Source organism: Euleptes europaea, chromosome 3, assembly GCF_029931775.1.
Source record: "Euleptes europaea isolate rEulEur1 chromosome 3, rEulEur1.hap1, whole genome shotgun sequence".
Taxonomy (NCBI): Eukaryota; Metazoa; Chordata; class Lepidosauria; order Squamata; family Sphaerodactylidae; genus Euleptes; species Euleptes europaea.
In genome coordinates this window covers 83,150,182-83,177,754 of record NC_079314.1, presented here as the reverse complement: position 1 = coordinate 83,177,754, position 27,573 = coordinate 83,150,182, and the positions used below count along the sequence as shown (strand labels likewise).

Here is a 27,573-nt window from a genome sequence, read left to right as displayed (position 1 = left end):
AAAGCAGTTTGGTTGAGGCCAAGGTACAAATATTTAAAATAAATAAATGCTTAATGTAGAAGCACCCTTGCACATGCTGCAGCAAATAATGCTGCACCCTTTATATGGTATCTTCAGCTCTCAGGAGAGTCAACTGAAGCAGTTGCAGTTGCTCTTCAATGACAGGGAGGAGATGTAGAAGCATAAGATATGAAAACATATTTGTAGACCAGACTGAAAATTAAACAACAGAAAAAGAATCCCAGTTACCCAAAACAAAAACAAAGTAGGAACTAAAACTGAAAGGTCACTAATTACCAGTTATTTTGTCGCAGAAGCAAATTTTGTTTCACCCACTGAAGGACATTAATGGAAACAAATACCAGAGGGCGGATCTGTTTGAAACATATTTATCTTCTTCTACCTGCTAAGGGTATACTAGTAAACACAAGATACAATTTAGGATTGTTTTGCATATGGAGAAATCACTTCTAGATTTTGTCTACAAGTTAAGACGATATGCAAAATCCCCTCCCCACCCGCTTAGTAACCCTTTGCCAGCAACCCTGTATTAGTGTAGAGCAGCATTCCAAGACATACCTTCTATACCTTTCATTTTTAAAAATGTAAAAACATTCTCTCTCTTAGGCTGAGAGACCGATGAACCAACAGAACAAAAGCTCTAATTATTGATACCAAACAAATTACAGACGAAGTTAAGCTGATAGGGAGACACACAAATGATGCCATTTATATTCTTGTAAAAGAACAATTTCAAGTAGTGTTACAGTTACGGTTCTTATTAAAGTCAGTATTTAGGAAGTGACAAAGACAATTTGCTCTTCCTGTTAGGAAGAAAAGCCTTGTTATATAAATAAATAAAGATAAAATATTAAAAGAAATTCCACATAGACATCCATGACACATGTAAGAACCATATTACATACCGTGAGCTTGGTTTATTCTTGCATGTGTATATATTACCAAAGACTAGTAAAGTCAAATTGATATCACAATTTTAAAAAGCACAAGTAGTATCTTGCCATTTCCATTCAGTATTTTCAAGCTCTGAATCTCTTTGCATGTGCTGATTCAGTTATTCCACTAGCCTTCTGTAATATTCAAACAGGCAACGTTCAAGTACAATCTATAAACCTTCGTTTTCACACTCCTTTACTTCATCTTTGTTTTGTTTTACAAACAAGTCTTCACTCTCCTGTATTTCCTCCTCCCCATCTCCAAACGTCTGTTCTTGCATGGTTGTAAATGTGAGTGAACGAGCAGCAACCTGTGCTGCTAGACCTGATGTGAAATTGAAATCTGTTGATATGTGGAGCTGTGCCAACCTTTGTTTGATGGAGGACTTTAGCACATCTCTCTCAGGTGGCTGCAGCACATTCACTCCGTCCATATCAAATGGCTCGGATTCTTCTTCTCCATTGCACTGGTAACATGCTCTTTTCTCAAACACTGGTGAGTCACCATTAGCAGCAATGGCTTCTTTCCTCACTCCAGGCCCATCAGATAAGTATTCCGTCCTGCCTTCCTCATCATCACTGGCATGTGATTTTGGATTGGAGACTGTCTCTTCTAGCGTATCCTCTTTTCTGCTGTAAACCTGCATGCCAGAGTCTGAATTTGTAGGCAATACTGAAATATTGATAGGTTCTTCTGGCTCTAGAGTAAACGAGGGTTTCACTGCAGCTTAAAAAAAGGGGGATGAAATAACTGAGTTAAAAGTTTTTATTAATGGATTAATGGATGCAGGAATACTGGATGCTAAAATTGTTAAGGCTGAAAAGTAGACCCCAAATGCTAATAAGAGTTAAGCAATTTCCAGTGAGCTGCTTTCCCCACACCTAGGTTTAGTGCTATAGCCCTGATCCAGAAAAGTCTTATCGTTTTGCAGTTTGGATTTTGTTCTTATTCTTCTAAACTCCCTCTTTGTTTTCTTTTCACATTGTATTTTCCAAAATATATTGTGCAAAGCACAGAAACCAAAATCAGTAAATTGCAAATGGCAAGCCTCAAGCCACCCATAAAGTATTTTCAATAAGAATCACACACAACTAAATAACCAACTTGTTAAATCTCCCACAACTGTAAAAAATGTGAATTTATTAATGTTACATCAATACTTATAACTATTAGTTCAAAATAAAATGCCCTTTCCTTCTCTTATCTGCATATCTTCTGTTATCAATCATGGACATTTCTGCAGTTTTCCAAACTTTCGGTATCTATTCTCAGAATAATACCAGTTAAAAGCATTCAAAAGACCCAAATAATCATTAAGCTGATATTAGAATGCATAGTTACTAATCTCTGGAACAAAGAACAAACACTTACTCTGTGGAAGGACACACACAAACCTTGAGTGTACAACTCACCTTAAGAGTGTTTTCCTATGCGTAGGGCACAAAAACCTCTTCTTCATAGCTGATGTGAAATACTGTTAAGTATGGCAGCCTAGGACCACAGGTGCTCTAAAGCATTACATCTGGTCATACCAAACAAAACTACTGTCAAAAGATAGATATATGAAGATTTTCCCAAGCTATTGGAAATAATGCTTACCATGGTCACTAAATAGGAGTTGCTTCCATTTCTGCCTTTCTGCCTCTGAAGCTTTAAATCCCAACACAGATTTTAGTTCCTGCAGGACTCTCTTGGATTCTTCTCTTTCACGCTTTTGTCTCTCTCTGTCTTCCAGGGAAAAGTAATAAAAGTCATCTCTCTTATACTCGCTGTCTATATCTGTATCATCAACATATGCTTCAAGTTCCTGAGGAAAAAGGCAACAAACATCCTGTTGGATCTGCTTTCTACCCAAGCCCTACACGGTGGTAATATTTCTGATCTCCACTGACTGTCACCATAACTGATGCACATTTTTATAAGCTTCATTCAAATACTTTTAAAGTTCTCCCTCCTTGAGAAACGGGGTATCTTACAGCTCAGGGTCCCAGCTATTCTGTATATGTAAAGTGCATATAATTAACAAAGGGCTGGATCTGAAGTTGTCCTTCCACAAAGGCAAGTGTCTTCTGCTTAGAGAAGAGCCATTTTATAAACACTGAATGACAAAAAGTGATCTAAATCCAATCCAAATGTGCAACTACACATGTATTTAACAGCATTTATAGTCTGCCTTTCTTAAAGACCTGAGACACTCACCCCCTACACAATCCCAAAACTACAGAGAGAATGGCAGAGGAGTGCCTTTGGCCAAAGATTCAGCACAGGGGGGAAAAGATACAAAAATCACTAAGCTAATATTGGGCAGTTACAGAAGTGCAGTCCTTTCAAACACACCCTTCAGTCCTGTAAAAGTCATTTCACATGAACAGAAAAATGTGAGATTTACTTCTCAACCTGCACTACTTCAGAAGGTTGTCGACCGATGTCCTCTACTCCATATCAAAAGTTCCCTGCACACAGAAAACTAGCATATCAAGCAGAGGGCTATGCCACAATACTATTGGGAGTTTGGGACAATGTCACAACCCATAATATCTTGAAGTAAAAAACTGGTTTGAGGGCGTATTTTAAATACTTTGTTCTATACTGCACAGAATAGACAATACTTTTGACAATACATCATTTATTCAGTCCTTATATTTTACTATTACTACAAGTAGGTGTTTTTTTTTTAATACAGACTTTGCCTTATCCAAAGTCTTGCATATACCAGTAGTAGTACTGTATATTGCAGTGTTTAATATTAAATCAGGTTGTATTTATTTAGCGAGGCTGGAAACTCCACCATGTGGACTATGTGTGTACTACAAAGCCTATCAATAATTACTTATTTGACAGTTCCAAAGGAAATGGGTCTTCCCTGACTTGCATAAGGAAATATGTAAGAAAAAGAGTATTGAAAACATCAAATCTAGAGACCATTCTTTCAAGGCAATAGAGATGTTACCTGTTCTTCAGGAATTGGGTCTTTGTCCTCTATATGTACAGCAGGCTGTAGTAATGGTATCACGGTGCAATGCTTGTTCTCACCTGACACTTCTGGTTTGTCTAGAGGAAAGAGGATAAAAAGGAGTCAAATTTGTATTAAAACTTGTGGAACAGCCACTGATGGTAGCAAAAGTGCTCCGTATTTGGAAGTTTTAATTTGATTTCCTAACAAAGCTTCAAAACAAGATTGTTCCTTCTTGAACACATACTCGAAGACCGGCTCTTTCTAGTGTAAATGAATGTATATATTCCTGCCTATTTCTTGTTCAGCTCATGGGATGGCTTTGGGGAAATAACTGTCTCACTGGACTTTGTGAGACTTAACTGCCACTGCAAGAAAGAAAAGGCTGGATATGTATTTATTAATACATTCTTTAATCACTTTCACTTACAACCACAACAATTATAATTAACATTACGTTAGAATAAACTTCAAAGAGGTACAACTGCACTGTAACTATTAAAACTGACATAATGCAAGATTAGCCCCAATTAATACAGATAAAATTTAACATGTGGGCCTAACATTCTTTTACTGAGAGCAGCCTTCCTCAAAGTACTTGTATACATGCATGCCATGAATTAGGATCCTTTCCATCTTGGTGAGTAAACTGCCTGGGGCAGATGACACGCTGAAAGGATGGGCAGAATGTGGGTCCCTGGCTGCTGTACAGCAGAAAGGGAAGGTTTCAAACTCTCTGTTCAAATGCTGTATTTTGTGTTTAACTTTTTCTTCCCCATTCACATATAAAAGGACAGTATTGGTCTGTCAAACATCTCTCATCCTCCTTCTTGACAGTAAGCCTCACAATAACTTTGCTGGTTTTGTGTGTGACTTCTAAGGCTGCAATCACATGTACAGTTCCTTGGAAGTAAGTCTTATTAAAGTCAATGGCACTCACTTGCAAGTATTAATATACATACAATCAGCATTAATCTGGTTTTCTTATAGAAGTGACAGGAGTTATGTGTTCAAACATAAGCTGCCATTCTCTGCGCTCTTACTTGCTGGATTCGTATGCAAGTTATTTCCATACATGTAAGCTTCAGTGTTCCCCAGCTTTAAACTGGTACTCTATGCTCTGTTCCTCAAATGCTTCAAATGAAGAATGAACTACCATAGATTCAATAGCTAGCTATGGCTAATTCCCAGGATGAATGCCTTAAGACAGAACCAATCATGGGGGGGGGGGAAAGTGTGTATAAGTACTTCTGAGGGGGCGGGAGGATGGTAAGGTTGTGAGGAGGAAGATGAGTGAGCCACTTCCCTTATCCAACATCTTGTTTGTGGCTCCACCCAGTAGCCTACCATTTTAGGATAGGTTCTGGTTGGTGGATCTCTATATTTTATAACTTGAAGTTTGCCTATCCATTTTATGTATTAAATCCAACTTCCTGTTAACAAAAAACAAAATTAAGTTTTAAGAATTATTTCCTTTTATAAACGCAGTATAAAGGCCCAGTTATACATAATATTGGGGGTTACCGCACTTTGTATTCCCAGCGATGTATTAAGAGTTTGAAAATGTTATAAAAAACATCAGTTTAAAAGGTTTTTGGATACATGGCTTATAAATGATTGGAAGACGTCTTCACAGCTAAAGGGGCCAAACAAAGTGTGAACGGTATTTTTTATAACGTTTTCAAACTCTTAATATATCGGTGGGAATACATAGAAAGTGCGAACAGTATTTTTAATAACATTTTCAAACTCTTAATACATCGCTGGGAATACAAGTGCGGTAACCCCCATTATGATGGGGATAAACTAACTGCTGGCTACCAAGCCACAACCTGTGAACCCCTCATTTAGAACCAATGCACCAAGCCAAACTGATAACAAAATATATCATAAAAATGAGAACTACATACTAATGATACTTAAAGTTTCTGAGAAAACTGTCCTGAGAAGGTTTAACTTTTCTATTCATACTAGAGGAGTGGTAGAAAACAATAGTTGAAATAATAGTACAGTACAGTTCTCAAGCTGCGACCTGGATAGCCCAGGCTAGCTTGATCTCAGCATATCTCAGAAGCTAATACTCGTTGACCCTGACGAGTATTTCGATGGGAGACCTCCAAGGAAAACCAGGGGTGTGACGCAGAGAATGGAAGGGAGAACAAGTAGTAGCAGTGCAGGCTCCGAGTCCCAGCCACGTGTGCTGCCTGTTTACGCTGCTGACAAGTGGATGGTGGCACATGGCTGGGAGTCCCCCTTTGTTCCCCTTTCCACCACCAGGCCACCCACTGCACATCTCATCAGTGCTATGAAGACAGAGGGTGTGTCCGGCAGCGGGATTCACTTGCCTACACTGTTGCTGAGCAGGTGGCACCCATACTGGGAGCCCACCAGGCTGCAGAGGAACAGGCAGTGGGTCACAGTCATGGTTTCAGTAAAAGCTTGGTTAACCAGCATTTTTGGTTAACTTGCAACTTTGGTTCATCAACGATGCCAGTTAGCAAAGATTTTATTGTATCAATATTGACACTGGTAATGTTGCTATACTTCAAGGCTCCAGGGAATCTAATATAATTAATAAATATTACAGTGAATGTATACACATATTTAAACTTTGGCATGATGTTGTTCAACGAAGCCTAAAGAGTAAATCCCAAAAGCAGACCAATCTTATAGCAAAGAGTATTTTGACAAATTTATATAAACGTATTGTTGCATGAGATTTCAAGAGGCAAGAGTTGCTTTCATCAGATGCACAATTTGGAAGTGTTTAATACAGTTCTGTTCGCATAATGACAAGAGGAGTAATATTTAAGCAGTAGGGAGGGTAAGGGGAAAGCATCAGGTAATGTAAAGACACCTACATAACTTGAGATAAACTATTATACAACCAGGTACAATTGGCAGGCGAAACCCAGCTTTCCTAGGTCTCAAATTATATATATTTTTGGGGGTCGGGATGGTGAGTAATGACAGCATATTATGTCTAAAGAGAATACAATTTGCACGAGACTCCAATCTATTCTTCAAGGACAGAAATACTACTATATAGGCTCTTGTACACTATTCAAATCATCTTGATTAATGGACTATATTATTATATTGTAGAACACCAGATGACCACTATACTACTAAAATGAGATGACTGTGAAATATAGTATCTACAGCAGACAGGTTCAGGCATGACAGGCGACGGTGAACTGATTACAATATGTGCAAACCTCCCCACAATGTTTAATCAACCAGAGGTAAACAAGAAACAAGAGGTAAATAACCCACTGAGTCTGCTACCAGGCAACTGTCTATTGTCTGATAACATGGAAACATACCATGAAGCCAAGAATGTCCTTATTTAGCAGGGTGCCCTACCTTTTTCACTGAATCTAGGTGCCACCAAAAAGCAAAGGTTTCTTGCCTCATGCCCTGCAGAAATTTGGCTGCATACATGGATCAACTTGCAGATCTCCCCACTTTTTTTAATAATGGAATTTTTCAACTGCTGGTTAATCATGTTGTGAAAACATACCTTTTTTATCAGAATTTCTTCGAACCATTTTTTCCACCTGAGAAATGGCTTCTTCCCAGCAACTGTTGCTAGCTTGCATGTGAGGCTGAATCAACTTTAGTTTTTGTTCTACAACTTGGTAGGCCTCTAAAGTGTGTTCTTGGCTTTCCTTGGAACTAACAAACTTTTCAAGTTCATCTTCCAGAATTATTACTCTGGACAAAAGAGAAATGTTAGGACCTTATTAACATCTAAATCAAAATTTTTGTGAATCTCCTCATAATGTATACTTCCCCCAGATAATAGTTTACAATTGACAATTTGTCCTATTCTTTCTCTTGTCCATACAACGGGTATAACCATTTCATTTTCTGATGTATTTTAAAATATACACATTACTGCCTCCTCAGCTGACTGGCAGCATCCCAGAACAGCTTGGGAGAGACTGAAATAACAGTCTAAATTACTCCCAGACTCTCTCAAAACCCTTTTTCCCTGTAAAAAAACAAAAAACAAACCAGGAATGACAAGGAGTCATGCATGGCTTTCTGTGGTACCTTCAAAAGAGGCTACGATGAAGGCTTGTGAGAAGTTCCCAGATGCTCCTCACAGGCTGCATTAAAGACAGTCAGCCATGAGGAAGAGGAGGCACCCCCACCTACAGTCCTGGACGACCAGCTAACCGAGGCCCCCGCATCTGCATAATTAGTCTGCTAAAATGTGTAGCAGAACAAAGTTGCCAGATTACTAAGAGAACACACACACACAGCAAAGAAACACATAGGCAAATCCAAATGGAAGACTCCCCTTTTCCTCTCAATGAGATGTGTGCACTACAAGCATTTCTTTTTGAAATAAACACTGACTAATATGTGTAGAAACAGGAAATTCTGATTACCAAATTAAGCACACACAAGACTTATGAATGCTTGAGCCCATTGATTTTAGTTAATTTTTTCTAGGGTATTAACAGACTTATCCACAGTTTTGTGTCCCCTGACTTCTCATACATAGTACTTAACTGTCAATACAGTCCTATGCAGAGTAACTCCAGTCTAAGTTCATCAATTCCAGGTGTCTTAGACTGGAGTAACTACAAAGGTATCAGACCTCTGTACGATTCTGGGATGAGTTCCAAATATTGAACCTGTCACACACATTTTAAAAAACCACAATATGTTATTTTATACTTAACTCCTGCCCAGGTACAGCAAATTCTAATTTGTAACTATTTTTGCTTTACTGAACATAATTAAATTGTTTGGTTAAATAGGGGTCAGGGAAAGTTGCAGCAATACCAGCCACTAGAAATCAGCATGAAACTTCTTTAAAACTTTTTTAAGCCAACAACTACAACTAGAATTAGACTACTAGCAAGATGTACTCTCAGAGAGATCAACTTACTCATTCAGTAAGGCCTTTAGATGGAGCTGCAAACTACGCACTGCGGTATGAAGATGGTTTAGCTCTCGTGACTTTTGGTTGGTTTTGATTGAACGATCAGGACCAGACTGATGATGAGTTTCAAAATACCGATAAAACTCATAGCTTCGCTTAAGTTCTTCTAAACAGGCAGCGTGAGCATGAGGCAGACCTTGAGTCACGTCAGAAAATATACAAAGAGGCAAACTTTCCGGCGTAATAAGATTCTTGGGGGAAGCATTGGAGGGAGACAGCAGAAGAACCAGCCGCCTGAAGAATTCAGAACTTTGCCCTACCCAAAGTTGAAATAAAACCTAAAATCACAGAAACAGTCACTATAATCTTTATTGCTAAAAAAATCACCTTTTTTCATTTTCCACTTTGTCACATTATGCTTTGAGTAAGTCAACAACAATCTGATTAGCAGAAAAAAAAGACCATTATGAATGATGGGGGAAACAGCAATTTTTTCCTAAATAAACACAAATTATTCTGGGTTAAGCTTCGCAGAGATCTGGATGACTTTTCCCACAATAATTATTATTTTAATATCTTTATCTAAATGCATGTTTTAGAGGCCATACCAGTACTGACCTTTTCGCTATCCATCCTAACCCTGTTGGATAAAATGAGCTTACAAAAATATGATGAAAAATAATCTTTTTTTTTTTGCGTTAAATTGAAATGGGCCTGGATTTGAGTGTAAAATAAATTTATGCAATAATAAACATTAGTCTCCAAAAGGGAAGCTTTGGTTTTGGAAAAGATTACTACAATTTAATATTTCCAGATAATTTAATGAATTTTGGACTGTTTTTGTGGATTACGTTTAAATATTCTAAAGAACAACAAAAACAACAACAATAGGCTGCTGCCAAGACTAAAAGGCAGGGTTACCTTCAGTGCAGGCAGGCTGAAGCCATCTGTGAAATTGTGTGCTTCTTCTTCAGATACTTGCTCTTCACTCAGTCCCAGGCCAAGTTCCTTAAAAGGCACCTCACAGATGTAGTTTGTCACATTGTCACTCTCAGAATTCAGTGGATATGTTTAGCTGGGGTTAAGGCATTAACAATGAAGCATTTGTATTATGTGAATCATGGAGACACACAAGTGAAAAACAACAATGGGCAACATTCCTAAAAAAAAAAAAAAACACAGCGCAGAAAATTCACAGAAATAGCCGTGGCTGATTGTTGTGTTTACCAATAAGTCATAAACTAATATTACATACAAAACTAAAGCTGTCAGCATTTGTGAATAAGCAGTAGCCAATATTTATTTACTCTCATATTTAAAAGGGCACAGTCACATTATAAATCATTACAAAGTGACAAAAATAACTATATAAAAAGCACACCATTCATAATAAGTGGACAATTTATTAGGATTTATCAAGACAACTTGCTCAGCCTGAATGATTTTAGCAAAGCAACAATGTACAATTTCAATGTACAATTTCAAATGAATAGGAAGTTCTGATAAGCAAATGAAATTCTGAATGTTATGTGGTACATATGAAGACTCCTCTCAAATTTTGTTTGCATTTGGCAATGCCTTGACCATTTGTTAATTACATAGCTAGGTCACAAAAAAATTCTCTGCAATCCAATTTTTTGCTCTTCAGACTCCCAAAAGAAATTTCTTCCAAGTATCAAGCAAGTTCTTTAAATGATATCAAGTGTCCATGTCAGGGTTTTCACATAAGGCCGATTTAAAGGCCCTGTGTTTCTGTTTCTAGCTAGCTAAAATACTGCAACACAACTAATTCAGTAAGTGCCATAGACAATGAGTTTACATTGTCACAAAAGTAAACGCCACCTGTTCCATAAAAATGTTCATCAGCTGAACAGAATGATGTTCAAAAGAAAGTTTGTGGCCTATAAAAAAGCAGGGCATTTGAAGCCCTGCTTTTTTATAAACCAAGCAAAGGGGTAAAATGACTTTATACCATTATATAGTTAGGCATCCCATATGGATAGTCCAAAACAGGCAGCTGCCCTGCTTAAACACCCTTATTTCTAAGGAAAAGTGGGGACAGAAACTCCAGCCAAATCCAGAAAAGGGAGATAATGTTCTCTATTGAACTACAGACATTCATCTTACTCAGCGCTGTAAAACTATGAAGCAGGTCAAACACCATCTTCCAAATAATGCTTTGTCCTGCTTCGTATTTTAAGGGATCAGTAATCTGCCTTTGGGTAATCTTTTCTGCTTACTCCCTTTCCATAAGCTCAATTAAGAATAAACTGTATTCAAGTGTGGTGCCTTATGACTAGAGGAAGAATAGACTACCTGAGAAGAGTTACAAAGACAAAAAGAATGGATGGTCAGAAAAGATCAGAAGTGCTAAGACAAGGACAAGGACAGAAAGAGAGTTTAAGTGACTAACAGTGTGATCCTAAGCACAGTTAGCCTTCTAACCCCACTGAATTTGCTGGACTTCAACATTTGTGTTTCTTCTCAGGATTGTACTGTATGGCTGCCGCCCCATTACTTCTGATTATACATGCATAGGACTAGGTTGTAAGCAGACCTTTTGACCAAATATACCTAAGATTTGGCAGTACACAGATCAAAAAAAGAAAATGATTATTTGGAAACAGAGATGGGTGCGGATTGAGAAAAACAGTGGGAGAAGGAATGGTGCAAAAAACACAAGTGGACTGTGTTCATGAGGAAAAAGAAACAAGTTCTTCACCAAATTCTTATAGTCCCAGAAGATACCGCTTGTGATTCACCTGTATGCTGTAGTTGATAGATTGCTGGATTTGGAACACTCAGTTCAAACTCCCACTTAGCTATGCCCTCAGTGGGTGACCACAGACCAGTCACCATCTAGCGGCCTAATCTACCTCACAGGGTTTATTGAACGTAACGTGTTAGGGAAAAACCACATGTACCACCCTAGGCTGCTTGGAGAAAGTCAAGGAGAAATGTAATGAAATAAACAGAAACAAGGCTCTAAATGTGTAGGATATTAATGTCATAGCCACACTGACGCAGTGAACTCAAAGGCTTGTAAGTTTTCATGAGTTAGAAACAGAATGAATTAAGAACCAATTCAACAATCTCTCATTTTTCTACCTGACCTATTTGAGAAAGGATATTGTTTCAGCATGTACAAGGTTGCTAGTCTTGAAGCTCTGAAATTGGCTCTTACTGATCGATACACGGCTTTCCGAAGACCAATAAGATGCTGACAAGGATGCTGTCCAGCTTTATTAAATGGGCAAGCAGCACTGACCCTGTCAAGCAAACTTGAAAAGTAAAATGTGATACAACTGTACAGATGTCCTACAGCATTATAAAAATTACAACACTATTAGCTTAAGTTTTTTTCTCTTCATGAAATTCACCTTTATGCAAATTGGGGGAAAACACAAGCAAGAGCTTATCATCCGGACATAAATAATATACTCCATTAATATTTTTTAAATTCAGTTAGGAAAGGCCCTACTCCCAACAGAGGCAATAGCAATATTAAGTTAGTGCTAAAGGAAAAAATCCGATGTGTAATTTGAATGTGAAATAAAATCAAAGAAAAACTATTTTAAAAGATGCATCTTTGTACTGTTTGTGAAAATTTATAAATAATTTATAACCTGCTTTTTGCATAAATATGCGTCCTCATAATCCTATGAAAACTTCAGTCCCAGTTTCATGGTCTTTAAAAGAAATGGCTTCCAGCTTGAAGAAGGTGGCAGAAGCAAGAGTGGTAAATGAAGTAAGCATATAGTGATCTTCTATATACTTAACAAGAGACTTCTATTGATCACAGTCAAGGGTTCAGGAATAACTGCTGAAGCTGGTTGCCCACAAGAAAAAAAAACTGCTCTCCTGTAGCTCAACAACAACAACAAATAGGACAGGTAGTTCTTTAGGAGGAGGTGACAATTTTCATGTGTATCAATTTGGCTCTGACACTGGAGAGGAACAGGGGTTTCATTGTAGAGTGTAGGAATGAACACAGAGATAGAAATATTAAAATAATCTGTCTCATAGTCTCCAATTTTATTTCGCAAATACATCAACCTCTGCCTGATCTGCCGGCTACTGGCACAATGTTAATGTCACCCTGGCAACATGGTAATCCTAAATTATATTACTGCAATACACTCTGTGCTGGGCTGCCTTTGAAGACTATCTGGATGCTTACAATTGGTACAGAATTCTGTGGCCAGAATGTTGACTGGAGTGGGTCATAAGGACCATATCATTCTAGTCTTGTTCCATCAACACTGGCTCTCAACTGCATCCAGGCTCAATTCAAGGTCCTTAAAGCTCTATATGGATTTGAGCTAGCATACTTTAAACCTTCTCCCATATGAAACGACCCATCTGCTCTGGTCATCTTTGGAGGCCCTGCTTCGAGTGCCCTTGGCACACGCCCATGGCCTTTTCAGTCATAGCACCAAAACTCTGGAACTCCTTCCCCAGGGAAATCAGTCTCCCTCCCTCTATCACTGCCTTTCGCCAGCGAGTAAAGACCTTTCTGGTCATTTGGCATACTCGCAATAACTGTTATTGACCCTCCTCCTGGTTTTGGTGTTGTGTGCTTATATGTTTTTATTTAATTAATTTATACATTAATTTAAATGCTGTTTTAATGTTTACCACTTTGGGGACCCTATTTGGGTAGAAAGGTGGAAATAAAAATGTTTAAAATAAAATAAATAAATAAAAAGAATCCTACCTCAATAAACATGGTTATGTTGAGATGAGATCCATTATGAAATAAGATGGATTTCATTCAATGGATAAATAGGAGTTTGTGAGAGAGACAAGGAGCTGACAGCATGAATTGACAGAATTAAGTTACAGGATCTGTGTCTTTCTTATTAGTCCAGCATTTGCCTACTGAAGTGATAAAAGAACTTCATTTTCACACAATATTGTGGGTGGGGCTGGCCATGTTTAGTAATACACAGTAGTGACATTTTTGTCACAGCTGCTTTTGGCCTGTGGCCTTTAAACTCAGGAGTAAAGTCAAATCAATGTTAGATTTACCCACAGTAGCAGCAGATAAACTTCTGAGCGAGCATGCATTTTGGAATGTCTCAATTCAACCTATGATATTCCATCTAGGAAATCATTCCACCAATTATAGGCACTCAGAAGTTTAGCTGGAGCTGGACTTCCGCTAGGGCTGCTGAGCGAAGCACTGCATCTCCCCAGGGGCTCCCGGTGGGGAACCAAGAAACGTTTTAAATAGGGGTGCTAATGTGCCCCTCCCGATTCCTAAATAGTGGAATGGGTGTCAGGGAATCTCCTGCTGCCGATGAAGAGCTGTTTGACTCCTGAACTCTCTGAGTTTTAAGACTTCGGAGATTCAGTAGCAGTCCCGCCTGGCTTGAGGGGTTATAAATCGCCGCAGACATCTCTTTGGAATTAGGCTTCGCTCTCCCCTATCTACTACCATCTAAGCAACTATACAGAAGTAAGAATACCTACTCTCCTAAAATCTGAGTAAGTTTAAAAGAATTCTTTTGTTTTACCTGGATTTGGAAGTCCCGGGAGACTGCTAAATACATCTGTCGAATCGGTATCTCCCCACTCAATGTTTAAATGACTCTTTAAAAACAAGAAAAGATCAGATAACCCGGCAGGAATCTTATCAATTTGATCAGTGGGAAGACATAACAACTAAGATTTGTGAAAGACGCTTCAGTTACCAATCAGGAACTACTACATATAAAGGGGAGGGAGGAGGAGAAATCTCCCCCACCCCGAAGAGTTGTCTTTCTAACTAAACAAAGCTTTCCTGCCACGTCCTTCCCGGAAACAATCTATCATCGAGAGAGAGCCAGAGAACTTGGAATCGGAAGTGTGGCATTAGTGGGTACTGGCAAATATCTCCCAAGTTCCTGAACACAAGGAACGGAAGGTTTACAACCTTAATTCCTGCAACACCTCTATTTACTACACTGGTATATTTGCCTGGATTTTACCAACTGAGTTTCAACAGAAATTCTCAGAAGAAGAAACCATGGAATATCTGACTAAACAGATGGAACAATTCTCTGCTTTGATGAACATTTCATACCAACTTATTAATCAAAAACTGGATATCATCTTAGACGATCTTAAAGACATAAAAACCCAAATTATCACAATGAGGTCAGAGGTGATACTAGAGGGCCCTCTAGTTGACAAGAAAGATGAAGAACAGAAGAATCCTGCAAAGGAAATCGAGAACTACAATAAACAAACTGCAATAGCCCAGCTGACAACAATGGATCTGAATGTGAGTGACTTTGACCTCTGTTTCTTCAATCTGCCTGATGAACTTTTCAACATCTGCTTGGAGGACTTAATGAGTAGAAAAACTGGGGCCGTCAGGATCCTTTTCTTTGAATTTGAGATGCAAGATATTGCAACGTGGATTTACCATGGAGATCATCTATCTGCAGAAGAGACTCTACCAACAATTTCTGAGGATGCTCTTCGACGCTTACTGTTAATGACAAAAAGAAGGAAATGCTGGAAATTCCGGACAAAGGGACTAATTTAAAAGAGTCTAGTTTCTCTTTTGGATGAGATTAAAAAGGAACCAGTTAAAAGGATTGGCTATAATGGAAATAGAACCATATATGATATTAATTTACTGGAAATATAAAATGTATTAAATGAGTGTTAGGGAGAAATGGAGGACTTACAAAATAATTAATTTTTAATGGAAGTAATACTAATCCATTTATTATTAGTGAGATTCACTATTTTTCTTCTTCTTTCTTTTATTTTCTTTTCCCTTTTTTCTTTCTTTTATATGATAGTAATAACTATTAATAAGAATTAGCAACAATATCAGGATTAGAATTTTATGCAAAAGAGATTACTAATTTATCACAAGATGGAGGGAGGTGTAGGGGAAGTCAATAGTTATTTGATTATACACAAATATCTTTAACAATGTTTCCTATTTGTTTCTACTTTTTACTGTTTATGTCAATTGTTAAACTATGTGATTAATAATTCTGGAAAAATAATAAAAAAATTATTAAAAAAAAGAAGAAGTTCAGATGGAGCTAGGGAAGTAAAGTGAGAGTGGGTGGGACCATCAAGAAATGGAAACTATTTAGTTATTTTTGAAGTTGTAAGCATTGCTGCTTCTGGACCCACACTTTGTCTAGGGTGTTCAAAAGATTAAGGATACTTAGAAAGGAGACATTACATCATAGACAGAATGCAACACTAGCACAAAATCTTGCCCAGACCCATAACCTTCTATGCCACTTCCATTCACCTATGAAGCCAAGTGCATAAACTACCTTAACTACACTGTGGATCATCACCTGATAATGTAGCTGTTGGCAAGAATCAAGAGAAAAAACAAAGCAGAATGCTGAAAACAGACCTTTACTATTATTGCCTATTCAATAAGCCCCCAAACACCGGTGATTTGAAATATGTGAAGCTTGAAAGGTCCTCAAGTAAGCATTAGAGAAGTTTGACTATGTTAATAACGGACTATGTATTAAATAGATTTCTAGCTCAAGGTTTATTAGCAGGAATCCGAGCTACTGCTGAGAATAAAAAGGTATCTCAAGCACTTTAAGACATTGATGAATTCTAAAACACAGAACACAAGGGGTAAATCACCACAGAAATGTTACTGCACCAGCAAAGAAAAGGTTATTTTAACCATAATGAAATTATTTTAAAAGGGAGTCCAGAAGCAGTGAATATAAAATCTACCACCTTATTTTCAAAGTTAAAGAGTTGATAATTCTATTCACAGCTGGACGTTTATCTGCTCAAATTAAGGAAAAAGTATTTGCTTTGGGTTTTGCCCAGACTGCAGCTAACACTAAACTCGTTTTCAAAAACAGCTTTAACTATAAAATTAAGTATTCGTAATTGTATGCTACCTTGTCAAGACTGCCTTCTAACATGCCTGAACACTTTAAAAGAGAACAAGAGATTTTGCCAAAGAAGCTTAACACAGACTTCTCATCATTCATGGTTAGGAAATTTGCTCTCTGTAAGATGGATATAGTTTCAGTTTTGCATGTTGCAGCTTGCATTTGCAAGCTTCCCAGTAATTTACTAAAAGCATATGCTCTGCAAGTTTAGATCAATCTGTTCTGTGTATATGGCAATGTTTAAACAACTCAAATATGGATTATTTTAATGGTCCTTTGCCTTTTTCATTCTGTGTGAAATTTTTTGCAAGAAATATCTGAAGAGGACAGAGCATATACACTAACATCTATACTTATTTTCACAACTCACTGCGATCATGTATGTAATTTGTCATCAGCAAGTCAGAAACTAAACAATCCCCATAACATCTGAAGATAAACGAGTTGTCAGTTACATTGGATATTCAACTTCTGTACAGTCAACAATGGGAGGGGCAGATTTTCCATAAACTGCATAATATCCTGAAAATAATTTTATAAAATTACATGGGGATATTTTTAACTAAATTGTATAATCTCACCATGTACAAATAAATAAATAGGCAGAAAATATGGTTCTGAATAATGCAAATGAATATTCAGGAAAAACAAATTAATATAACCTTCATGGTTGAGGTGTGAGGGAGTTAAGTGCTGTCAAGTCGCTTACGACTCATGGCGACCCTATGAATCAATGTCCTTCAAAATGTCCTGTTATTAACAGCCTTGCTCAGGTCTTGCAAAACTGAGGACTCTGGCTACTCAAGAACAAAAAAATAAAGTTAGAATTGGCTCAAAGGGTTACTTGCTAAATAGGCTTATTAAGCTCTTCTTCCTTCTTCAAATACCAGGAACTATCTACTAGGCCGCTGTCTGTTTCACAGATATCCTTGGAAGAATGTGTCAAAGGTCACGACAACAAAAAAACCTAAATCCCGTTCATGCCCTTGTTACCTGCCATGTCCTTTACAAATCTGGTGTATTTCAGTACCAAGATTTAACTATCACAGTATGACACTTGAACATTTAGAACTAAGATTTCTTGACTATCTATTGATCTAAAATCCAACAGGTGTATCAATGCATAAAATAACCTAAAATTTAGACTCACAGAGTGAATCCTCGGGAAATGACTTCTGTTTCTTGAATGAGTCGTAAAGCTTTCCTCACAAGGTTAGTGAAAGCTCGGCAATTAACCACTGTGTCTTCTAGCTGAATTTGGCATTTTCTCAGAGACATTTGCTGCTTGGCTGTCCTCAAAGTGTCCAAAATTCGTACAAATGTGTAAACAAACATGCCTATTCCCCACACCAGTCCCAGGGATCCATTCCACCAAGAAGGAAGCATAATCAGTGTGCTGATGAAGGCAAGCAATAGTGAGATATCCCTGCAAAACAACAGACCAATAAGAGCTACATGTTTTTGTAGTTAACTAATAGATAAAGCTGCAAAATTAATTATAATACTGTTGACATTCCAATAAACTGGAATGTACATAAGTTACCATATAAAACAACTTCTGAGATTATCATCAGCAAGACTGTCAGTTAAATAATGTTTACTTTATTAATGAATTGTTCATTAACTGACTGTGTCAAAGTAAAGTGGCATTTAACTAGCAGTCACACCAATTCAAATTGTTCCTACAATCAATTAAAATTTATGTTAATTAGCAATGGCTTATAACCATATTAACAAGCATTAACATTGTTTAACCAAATGGCTCTTGTAGAGCTATGAAGTGTTAACTTGCTTGGATTTTGTACTAATTGACTGTAAACGCACCAGTTTGAAATGGTTATCCCTTCAAATATACGACCTGAAGAGTGACTGTTCAGCAAAAAAGGGTGGGAACTTAATATTTTTCCAGGTTCAAGGGACAGTAGATAAAAGGGCATGTTTCTTTAGTGTAACCAAACCCTACTATAGTAACAACAGTTTGCGTTTCCAGAGTCTGACTCATTTAACCTGTACAAACAATTTTTAAAGGTGCCTCTAAAAAAATTGGTCTTTACAATAACATTTCATCTATGATCCCAATAACAGAAAAGGAAGAACAGAATCACCAAAAAAAGAGACAAAGAATCAGGTATTAAATAATCTTCCATAAATGCCTCAAATTTGTATAGTGATCCTTCCCCAAGGGAAGACCAAACTGATTTATCCAAGTTTTTGTATGGCACTATTTATGATTGTTCTTAGCCTCCAAAATGGGCAGATGAAAGAAAAAGATAGGGGAATGAGCACAGTTATGTGGTTCCAGAACACATTTCCTGATGAAAAGATTCATAGATAAAAAATCTCAGGATAGTTCAATTATGTCATATCAACTGTGATCAATGTAAGACATGGGACACAAAATCCATTGTATTCATTCTGGAATGTGCACCATACCATATAACAATCCACAGGGAACTGTATTACTCCAAATATAAGAGGCTGTATAGATACATTCTCCTATCTAAATGAACGTGGACATATTGGAAAAGGACAACACGAAGTTCATTGTGACCCTGCCTCATTCTTTGAAAATTATGTACTGACAAAATAAAAGGCCCAGTATTAATTGTACTAAAATGGATTCATATACTTATGGGTAATCCTCTCCCAGTTCTCACAGCAGTCTTCTAAAAAGCCCATAAAGAAAATGTAGTCCTGTAGCATACTGTGCAAATGAATATAAAACATAGTCCTGGGAAGTTAGCAAGGAACGCATGCAAGGGAAGCCAATGTCACAGCCTTGAATCCATGGGAAAGGGCAGGGAAAACATTCAAAATAATAAAGATAGGAAGAAAATATTTCTATATATTGGGAGACCACACATGCAAAGACCATGACACTTTATCCAACAGTGTATGTAACAAAAGCATAGGATAAATGGCTCATGTCAATACCAAATATTAGGAGTTGCTAAGGAGTGTAGTGTTGGAAGATGTCCATGTTCCTGTCGCTTGGGCTGTCCTGCAGACAGGATACTGGGGTCAAGTAGCTCAATCAGTTCAACATCCTCCTGCAGCAGAACTTCCTGTTGCAGGATGGTGCAGAGAACCTCCGATCGAAAACCAACATCCTTAAACATGAAGAGATAAGGGAAACAGTATCAGTTGAGCACATTCAACACCCACAAACATTTTTCAAATGAAAACTTTTAGATAATGATAGCACAGTTATCTGTTATCTATATAAAAGTTACCTAACATATTAGCTATGTTTTGAGGACTGTCAAATGGCACTAGGCAGCTACTATCTCTCCTGCTGTATCAGCTGTAAAATACAAAGCACTATAAATTACTATAGCACTCAATAAATAATCCCTGAAATTAGATGGGGTTTGGGACAGGAAGAAGAAAACTGAACTGAACACAGAACATGATGCATGACAGCATGTGCTCTAGTATTCAGCTACGAAGTCTCCATGTATGATTCCTGTTAGGTACATTTAAACATCAAATACTTTGTTAGTCAGCAGCTCTTGGTAGCAGCAATCCACCTCTCATTGACCTCCAGCCCCTCTCTGATATATCTTTGCAGCACAAGCCCAATTGCTGGTGCTGTGTGCCTAAGCATCAATTGTAACAGTGGATAAGGAAAAGCAAAACTATTGTAAACTCTGAGGCCCAGGAGTGCACTGCTTCTGTGCGGATCACATTACAAAAAACAAACCAAGGGAAAAAAGGGCACACTTCAGCCACAACTGACAGGACCATCAGGTAGACACCCCACCATATTGCCTGGACCATCTTCTTGAATGGAGCTGCTGTTTTATTATACTTTAAGTACTTTACCATTTTTATGTAAACCACTTAGAAAGTATTTGTGTTGAAAGCATACAACTGTAACACACACAAACACTCACTTTAGTCCACTATACAATTTGTAGAACAGGTAGTGACTTACTGATATAGCTTTAAAAAAATTAAGGAATAAATAGTGTCATTAAGAAATGTAATAAAAGATTACTGGGGAGAAATAAGAGATGTTTGAGGAGAAGCAAAGGATGAAATCAAGTGTGCTTACCATTTGATGGAGTATATCATCTTTTTTCTTATATGGTAGAAAAGGAAGCCAGCTTTTAAATCTCTCAGCTAGTTTTGATAGGATGTCTTGCTATAAAATATTAGAAAAAGGAGTGATTCTAGTTTATAAGCAATTATCCTAAAAATATCAGAGAAAGCGTTATTTATTCCCTCTAGTCTAATCTAACTGCAAAGATGATGACTACTAAGCTAATTTAGAAAGCTTTTCATACAAGACAAGGGCTTTTTTACTCTGCGCATTTAGATTTTGGATTTGCAAAAGTATTATGTTGTACCACCTTCTCCACAATATTAGTTATTACCATAGGACAACAATAGAATAATTGCATGACTCCCAGAAATCCAAGAGAATGCTTTAAAAGATCTCCAAAATTTTAACAAACATAACATGGAAGGCAGTGATGATACAAATCGGCAAATTTTACTAAAATGACCTCTAAAGGTAAAGGTAGTCCCCTGTGCACTGGGTCATTCCTGACCCATGGGGTGACGTCACATCTCGACATTTACTAGGCAGACTTTGTTTACGGGGTGGTTTGCCAGTGCCTTCCCCAGTCATCTTCCCTTTACCCCCAGCAAGCTGTGTACTTATTTTACCGACCTCGGAAGGATGGAAGGCTGAGTCAACCTTGAGCCGGCTATCTGAAACCAACTTCCACTGGGATCGAACTCAGGTTGTGAGCAGAGCTTGGACTGCAGTACTGCAGCTTACCACTCTACGCCACAGGGCTCCTAAAATGACCTCTATCTGGTTTAAATTATATGTGGCCATTCTTTTTAACAAACACAGAGCCATGATGCTAAATTTAGGGCAAGATTACTTAACCTTTAGCATGCTTATGGCCCTGACCTGGATGGCCCAGGCTAGCCTGATCTCGTCAGATCTCAGAAGCTAAGCAGGGTCAGCCCTGGTTAGTATTTGGATGGGAGACCACCAAGGAATACCAGGGTTGCTGCGCAGAGGAAGGCACTGGCAAACCACCTCTGTTAGTCTCTTGCCATGAAAACCCTTAAAAAAAAGGGATCACCATAAGTCAGCTGCGACTTGATGGTACTTTACACACACACACAGCATGCTTATGAAAAGTTGGTTGCAATTGAAAAGTACAATAAAAAGTGGTATATTGCTAGCTCTAACCTGAGTTCCTGATTAAGAAGAGCAGCGACATGCCCTTAACCTGAAGAATATGATCCTGTGCAGCTACTCTTTTAATTCTAAGAACATAAGAAAGGCCATGCTGGATAAGACCAAGACCCATCAAGTCCAGCAGTCTGTTCACACAGTGGCCAACCAGGTGCCTCTAGGAAGCCCACAAACAAGACAACTGCAGCAGCACCGTTCCATCTGTGTTCCAAAACACCTAATATAATAGGCATGCTCATCTGATCCTGGACAGTAGATTTATGCAGAGTAGATAGACTATTGCTTGTCACTGCCTTTCGGTAACAATGCTATCTTAGGAACATAAAAATTACAAAGGAACAAACTAAGGCTCCATCCAGCCTAGTAGCCTGATTTCAGCAATGAGCATTCTTGGATGTATCTAAGGTGTACAAGAAAACTGGGGTAGTTTGCAGCATACACCCTCTCACTGAATAACCAGATATTATGAGGACATAGCCTGTTGCAGAAAATCATACTATAAACTTTCTTAAAGTGCAATTCTGCGGGGGGGGGGGGGATGAATAGGCTCAGGGAGCCAGCTGACCCATATGCCGGTGTATTTCCAAGATCTCCGTGCTGGTGCAGGGCTCCAGTGCCACTGCACCACTCTTGTGAACTGGCACAGCTTAATGGCGGCTGTGCACCGGCACAACTCAGGCACAAGACTCTGGCCGGAGTTAGTCAGCTCCTCAATGCCTTTCAGCCCAGGAACACACCCTGAGAGAGGCACATAGTTGTACCCAGAAAAAATGGCACAGCACATAGGCACCCATGGAATGGAAAAAAACAAGTGACACCCCCCCCCCCCCCGGGAGCCCTGTACCGCTGTCAGGTGCCCAGGGTCTTGCGATTCAACTTGATCCCTTTAAGGAGGTGGTTGGGTGCGGCAAACAGTGAACAAGCCTCCCTGGTCCCACCTCTCTCTGCCCTGGGCTGTGATGGGCGCTTGGCTCAACCCCTGTGCCTAATGACCCCTGATTGGTTCTGGCTTCCCTGCCCATCAGAGCCCCGCCACCCTGCCATGACACCTACACAGAATGCAGTGACGTGGCTACTGGGGATGCTAAAGTGAGATAGAGGGGGGTATTCATAGCTACTAGTAAAAATGGATACTAGTCATGAAGGATACCTATTCACTTCAGGATCAGAGGAGCATGCTTTTTATATTAGGTGCTGTGGAACACAGGCAGGATAATGCTGCTAAAGTCGTCTTGTTTTTGGGCTTCCTAGAGGCACCTGGTTGGCCACCGTGTGAACAGACTGCTGGACTTGATCCTTCATGGCTTTTCTTATTTCTTATGTAAAGTGGTTGTGCCCAAAGAAAGACAACCCCCCTCACTACTTTCTTGCCAGCCGCCGCATAACTAAACCCTATAGGGACAGGACTAGTGGCACCATAGTTGCACAGTGTCTCCCCGCAGTAGCACAGACACAGGATTGCTCTGCCCATCTGAGAACTCTGGTAGTAACAGCTAAAAGAAGTAATGAACTACAATGGCCAACTCAAGGGAAGACAGTGTCCAAAATGAGTCAATAGTTAAACTGATACTGGCAGAAGTGGAAGTCAAGAAATCAACTGAAATGGCTCCATTCCAAATGAACTGGAATTATAAACCTGCATCCAAGAACCATGAAACCAGTTGTAGGATCTACATACTTACTCCTGTACTTTCCTATCTGTTACACAATTCATTTGAACAAACTGCTTATATAAACCTCATTTCATTTGGGTTGTAAATGAAAACCTGAATTGGCATAAATACTAGATTTTTTAAAAAAGCCTGGAAATACTCAGTATGACAATCCAGTATTCTAAACCGTACCCTATTAGCGTTCAGCCTCCAGTTACAATATTTATGTGCCTTGGAATGTCATCAGATTTTATTTCCTTTGGGAATGTTACTGGTAACATGCCAGGCCATACTGCCTTGAATACTTCCCATTTGGGAAAACATGTAATCTGTATTATTTAGCTATCAATACATAAGAACAAGTCTCCTTTGAGACAGGAACAGCTAGTTAGTTGACACTGATTTAAATCAAAGAAAATACAATATTCACTATTTTCTGCCTGCAAAGGAGGGCTTTAAAATAAGCACACAATACTCATCTTTCATTTATCTTTACTTGTTTGATACTGAGTTATTTTTATCTACCACTGAAACTCAGTCCTTTATTTTGCAGCAGGTTAAACAGCATGCAAATTCATACCATGACTGAGGAGCTAAAGTGATGACAGTTATTTTTTTCTAGTGCAAAGTGTGTTGGATACTGAAAGTAGATCAGGTTTAGTTCAGTCCGGTGAAAAATCACCAAACACCATTTCCTAAGCAGTGAAGCAGAAGAAGTTATCCAAACATCCGAACCATCTACATTTGCCCCATTTTGGACAATTTTACCAGTGAAAGAGAATTCAGCTGATGGTTTCTGTCATCCAAAAATATTTAAATTTTAACAACTTCTTAAATCAAGTATCTCCAATGAAGGCCATAGAATACAATGATATATTAAAACCATCTGATAAAATTATGGGGGGAAAACAACATTTGACAACTGGAAACACCACCATTAACGATCAAATTACCAAACCCTCAATCATGAAGTTTAGCTCTCAGTTTAGAAAGCCCTCTGAAATAATTCTACCTTCCATGGTTTCTGGAAGCTCAACATAGAAGCCTTTTTAATATGCTCTGGGAGACCATTCATTGTGTAAATCGGGTACAATCTGAACTGAACAAAGTATTATTCTTCCTTAGTGTCAGTTTTATACTGACCTGGGTAGAGAATCTCTAGCTATCTCATAAATGCCATCATGTCATACTAAATATTCTTTGCAGAACTGACAGTGCAATCCTGAACAGAATTATCCCCTTCTAAATCAGTTTGAACTCAATGGGCTTATAAGGATGTAGCTCTGCTAAAGACTGTAATGTAAGAATAATTTAATTTTAGGAAAATGTCTTATTACAAAATGCAAATCCTTTAGAAATAAGCAATTAGGAATAGTTTTAATGTAATCAGCAGTACTACAGGATGAAAAGGAAGTAGCCTGTTGCGTTTCCTTAAAATTACAGGAACTACGTTTCAGTTCTGGTACTGTTACCCTCTAATTCACCACAGAGAGCATGCTAAATATATTTTTCTTTGTGTTCATTACCACTGGAAGGTGCTCAAGTGTAGTGTCCGAGGCAGAATTGCAAAAGCCTGGTGAATAATTGCAAAGTCCCTATCAGGGTGGATACTATAACATACAATGAAGCTAGAACTGCAATTATACAGCTAGGTCCCAACATGGTGACTTTGGGCATCACAGTGCCTACTGACATACTTTTTGGTGCCTGCCAAGTGTTTTTAGAAAGTGGGTAGAGTCAGATTTTTCAATCGTTGCTTTGGCAGCAGCTCCATGACAGCACACAGATATTCACTGCATGAAGAAGAAGAGTTGGTTTTTATATGCCAACTTTCCCTACCATTTAAGGAAGAATCAAACCAGCTTACGATCACCTTTCCTTCCCCTCCCCACCACAAACACCCTGTGATGTAGGTAGGGAGAGAGTGTGACTAGCCCGAGGTCACCCAGCTGGCTTCATGTGTACGAGTGGGGAAACAAATCCAGTTCATCAGATTAGCCTCTGCCACTCATGTGGAGGAGTGGAGAATCAAGCCCGGTTCTCCAGATCAGAGTCCACCACTCCAAACCACCGCTCTTAACCACTATGCCACGCTGGCATGACCAAAGGTGAATGCAAGAAAATATTTTAAAACAATTTGTTCATTTAAAAGGCATCTTGTTACAGAGAGCTTCTGCCAGAAATGCTGAAGAGCTACTATTAGAGTTATGCATAACCCTCACTCACTGACATTTTGTGGCTGGCTCCGCATTCTGTGGCAGCCATGTTGTAGTTGTGCCCACCACCCTTTGCCAGACTTCCAAAGGTGCCCGCAGGCTCAAAAAGCTTGGGGACCCCTGCTCTACAGATACCACAGAAAGGCTTATATCAGAAAGTGAATTTGAAAGCAGACAATGTTCCTTGCTTGACAATCACTTTGAAATCTAGGGTAGAACCTAAGATTCTCATAAAGAAAGCTCACCACAAAGATATCCAGATTAGAACAAGAACAGTCATTATACTTGTAAAAAAGCACTTCATAAAACATGCCTATCAGTTAATAAAAAAGCAGTCATGGGAGGAGAGGAGCTTGTGCAGGAAATGACAGGCAGGAGGGCGGATATATAACTCTCTCTCCACCTGCAAGTTCGCCCTTGCAACTATCCGCTTTCCCAACATCCAGGCTTTTCCCAGTCTTGGAGCGCAGCTGGTGGAAAAGAATAAAACTGTACTTATAAGCCAAAGTGCAATGTGTGTGCAAGTGTGCCATCAAGTCACAGCTGACTTGGCAGAGATAAATTAGGTGGGGGAGTATGCCCTTACTGACAGGCAGTTTTGTCCTTGCCCCACATTAGTGTGACAAAGGAAATCTGAAGCTGGGAACCCCATGTTTCCTCAGAACTTATAACTGTTATCCTTAGTACAATGACAATGAGTCATAGCCCTTGAGAAATGTTAGTCCTATGCAAGGGAGGGGGGGATTTGAAAGCAGAAGAACTAAAACTGGCCATTTTGATTCAGCTCCTAGGTGCCAACATTTTTCTTTTCTAACATCCTGGATCTCATAGACCTATCCCCAATAACAATACCATCTCTATATACTATCACTGGGCATCTCCTGTACCAACTCTTCATCAATCTTGCCTTTATATGCTTGAATGGCAGGCATTGTGTTATTATGTGAGCTGGATTTTATCCTGTCACTTAAATTGTATGTATATCAGTCAGCTCTTCCAACAAAATAATTTAACTGATTAAGAAAATATAAAACGGATGACCTTCCAGAAAGAAGTCAAATTTATGTCATCTGCAGTGGGTATGTTGTAGTTGCCCCATAATGGCAACTTAATAGGTTGGTGGTTATTCTGGCTCTGTTTTTGTCCCAGTCTGCCACAGAGGAGAATGCAGTGAAAGTTCAGCTCAGGATATGCATGAATTGTAGTAAGCAGACATAACCGTCTCCTCACACATGCACTATCCCAAAAATCTGGCCTCAGCTGATGTTTGAAAAATATATATCTTACTCTAGAACAATGCAGTTTAGACAATGGAGTCCTTATATTACAAAATGAAGTCTCTTTACTAGTTTTGACAGTTCTGAATGTTTTTTTTAATTTTTAACTTGGAGGTATTTGTTCTTCTGAAACTTAAATATTCTAAACAAAACTTTCTAATGTTTTAAAGGCTGCTTTGGAGTGGCAGACATATTCACGATGAGCAAAACTCCTTTTTTTATATATATATATATTATTATTTTTCAATAATAGCTTACATATCATTTGACCATACATCCTCTAGTCTATATCAATAAAAGAATAATAAAAAACTTAAAAAATTATTTGGTGTATGTCTCCAATATTTATATATGATTAATAATAGTTGACTTCCCCTCTGTCTCCCTCCCTCTCTAAAATATCTAAAATCTCCTTTGCATTCTTACATTCTAATTTGTTATAAGTCATCATATTCATATTATACTTTCACCTTATCTGGTAACTTTCAATAAGCAATAATCATATAGTGTT

General features: G+C 38.5%; 1 protein-coding gene across 1 annotated transcript in view; it reads right to left on the bottom strand.

Moving 5' to 3' along the window:
• Window positions 1–725: 725 nt before the first annotated feature.
• The window catches only part of VEZT (vezatin, adherens junctions transmembrane protein), a 42,988-nt gene continuing 16,140 nt past the window's right edge, over window positions 726–27,573 (bottom strand). Inside the window, exons 3-12 of the mRNA XM_056847010.1 lie at window positions 20,754–20,843; window positions 19,631–19,806; window positions 17,847–18,122; window positions 11,942–12,091; window positions 9,732–9,879; window positions 8,817–9,148; window positions 7,434–7,627; window positions 3,908–4,008; window positions 2,557–2,764; window positions 726–1,683 (exon numbers count right to left, since the gene is read on the bottom strand). Coding sequence (XP_056702988.1) covers window positions 1,127–1,683; window positions 2,557–2,764; window positions 3,908–4,008; window positions 7,434–7,627; window positions 8,817–9,148; window positions 9,732–9,879; window positions 11,942–12,091; window positions 17,847–18,122; window positions 19,631–19,806; window positions 20,754–20,843 — 2,232 coding nt within the window. The 3' untranslated portion in view covers window positions 726–1,126. The remainder of the gene's footprint in view (window positions 1,684–2,556; window positions 2,765–3,907; window positions 4,009–7,433; window positions 7,628–8,816; window positions 9,149–9,731; window positions 9,880–11,941; window positions 12,092–17,846; window positions 18,123–19,630; window positions 19,807–20,753; window positions 20,844–27,573) is intronic.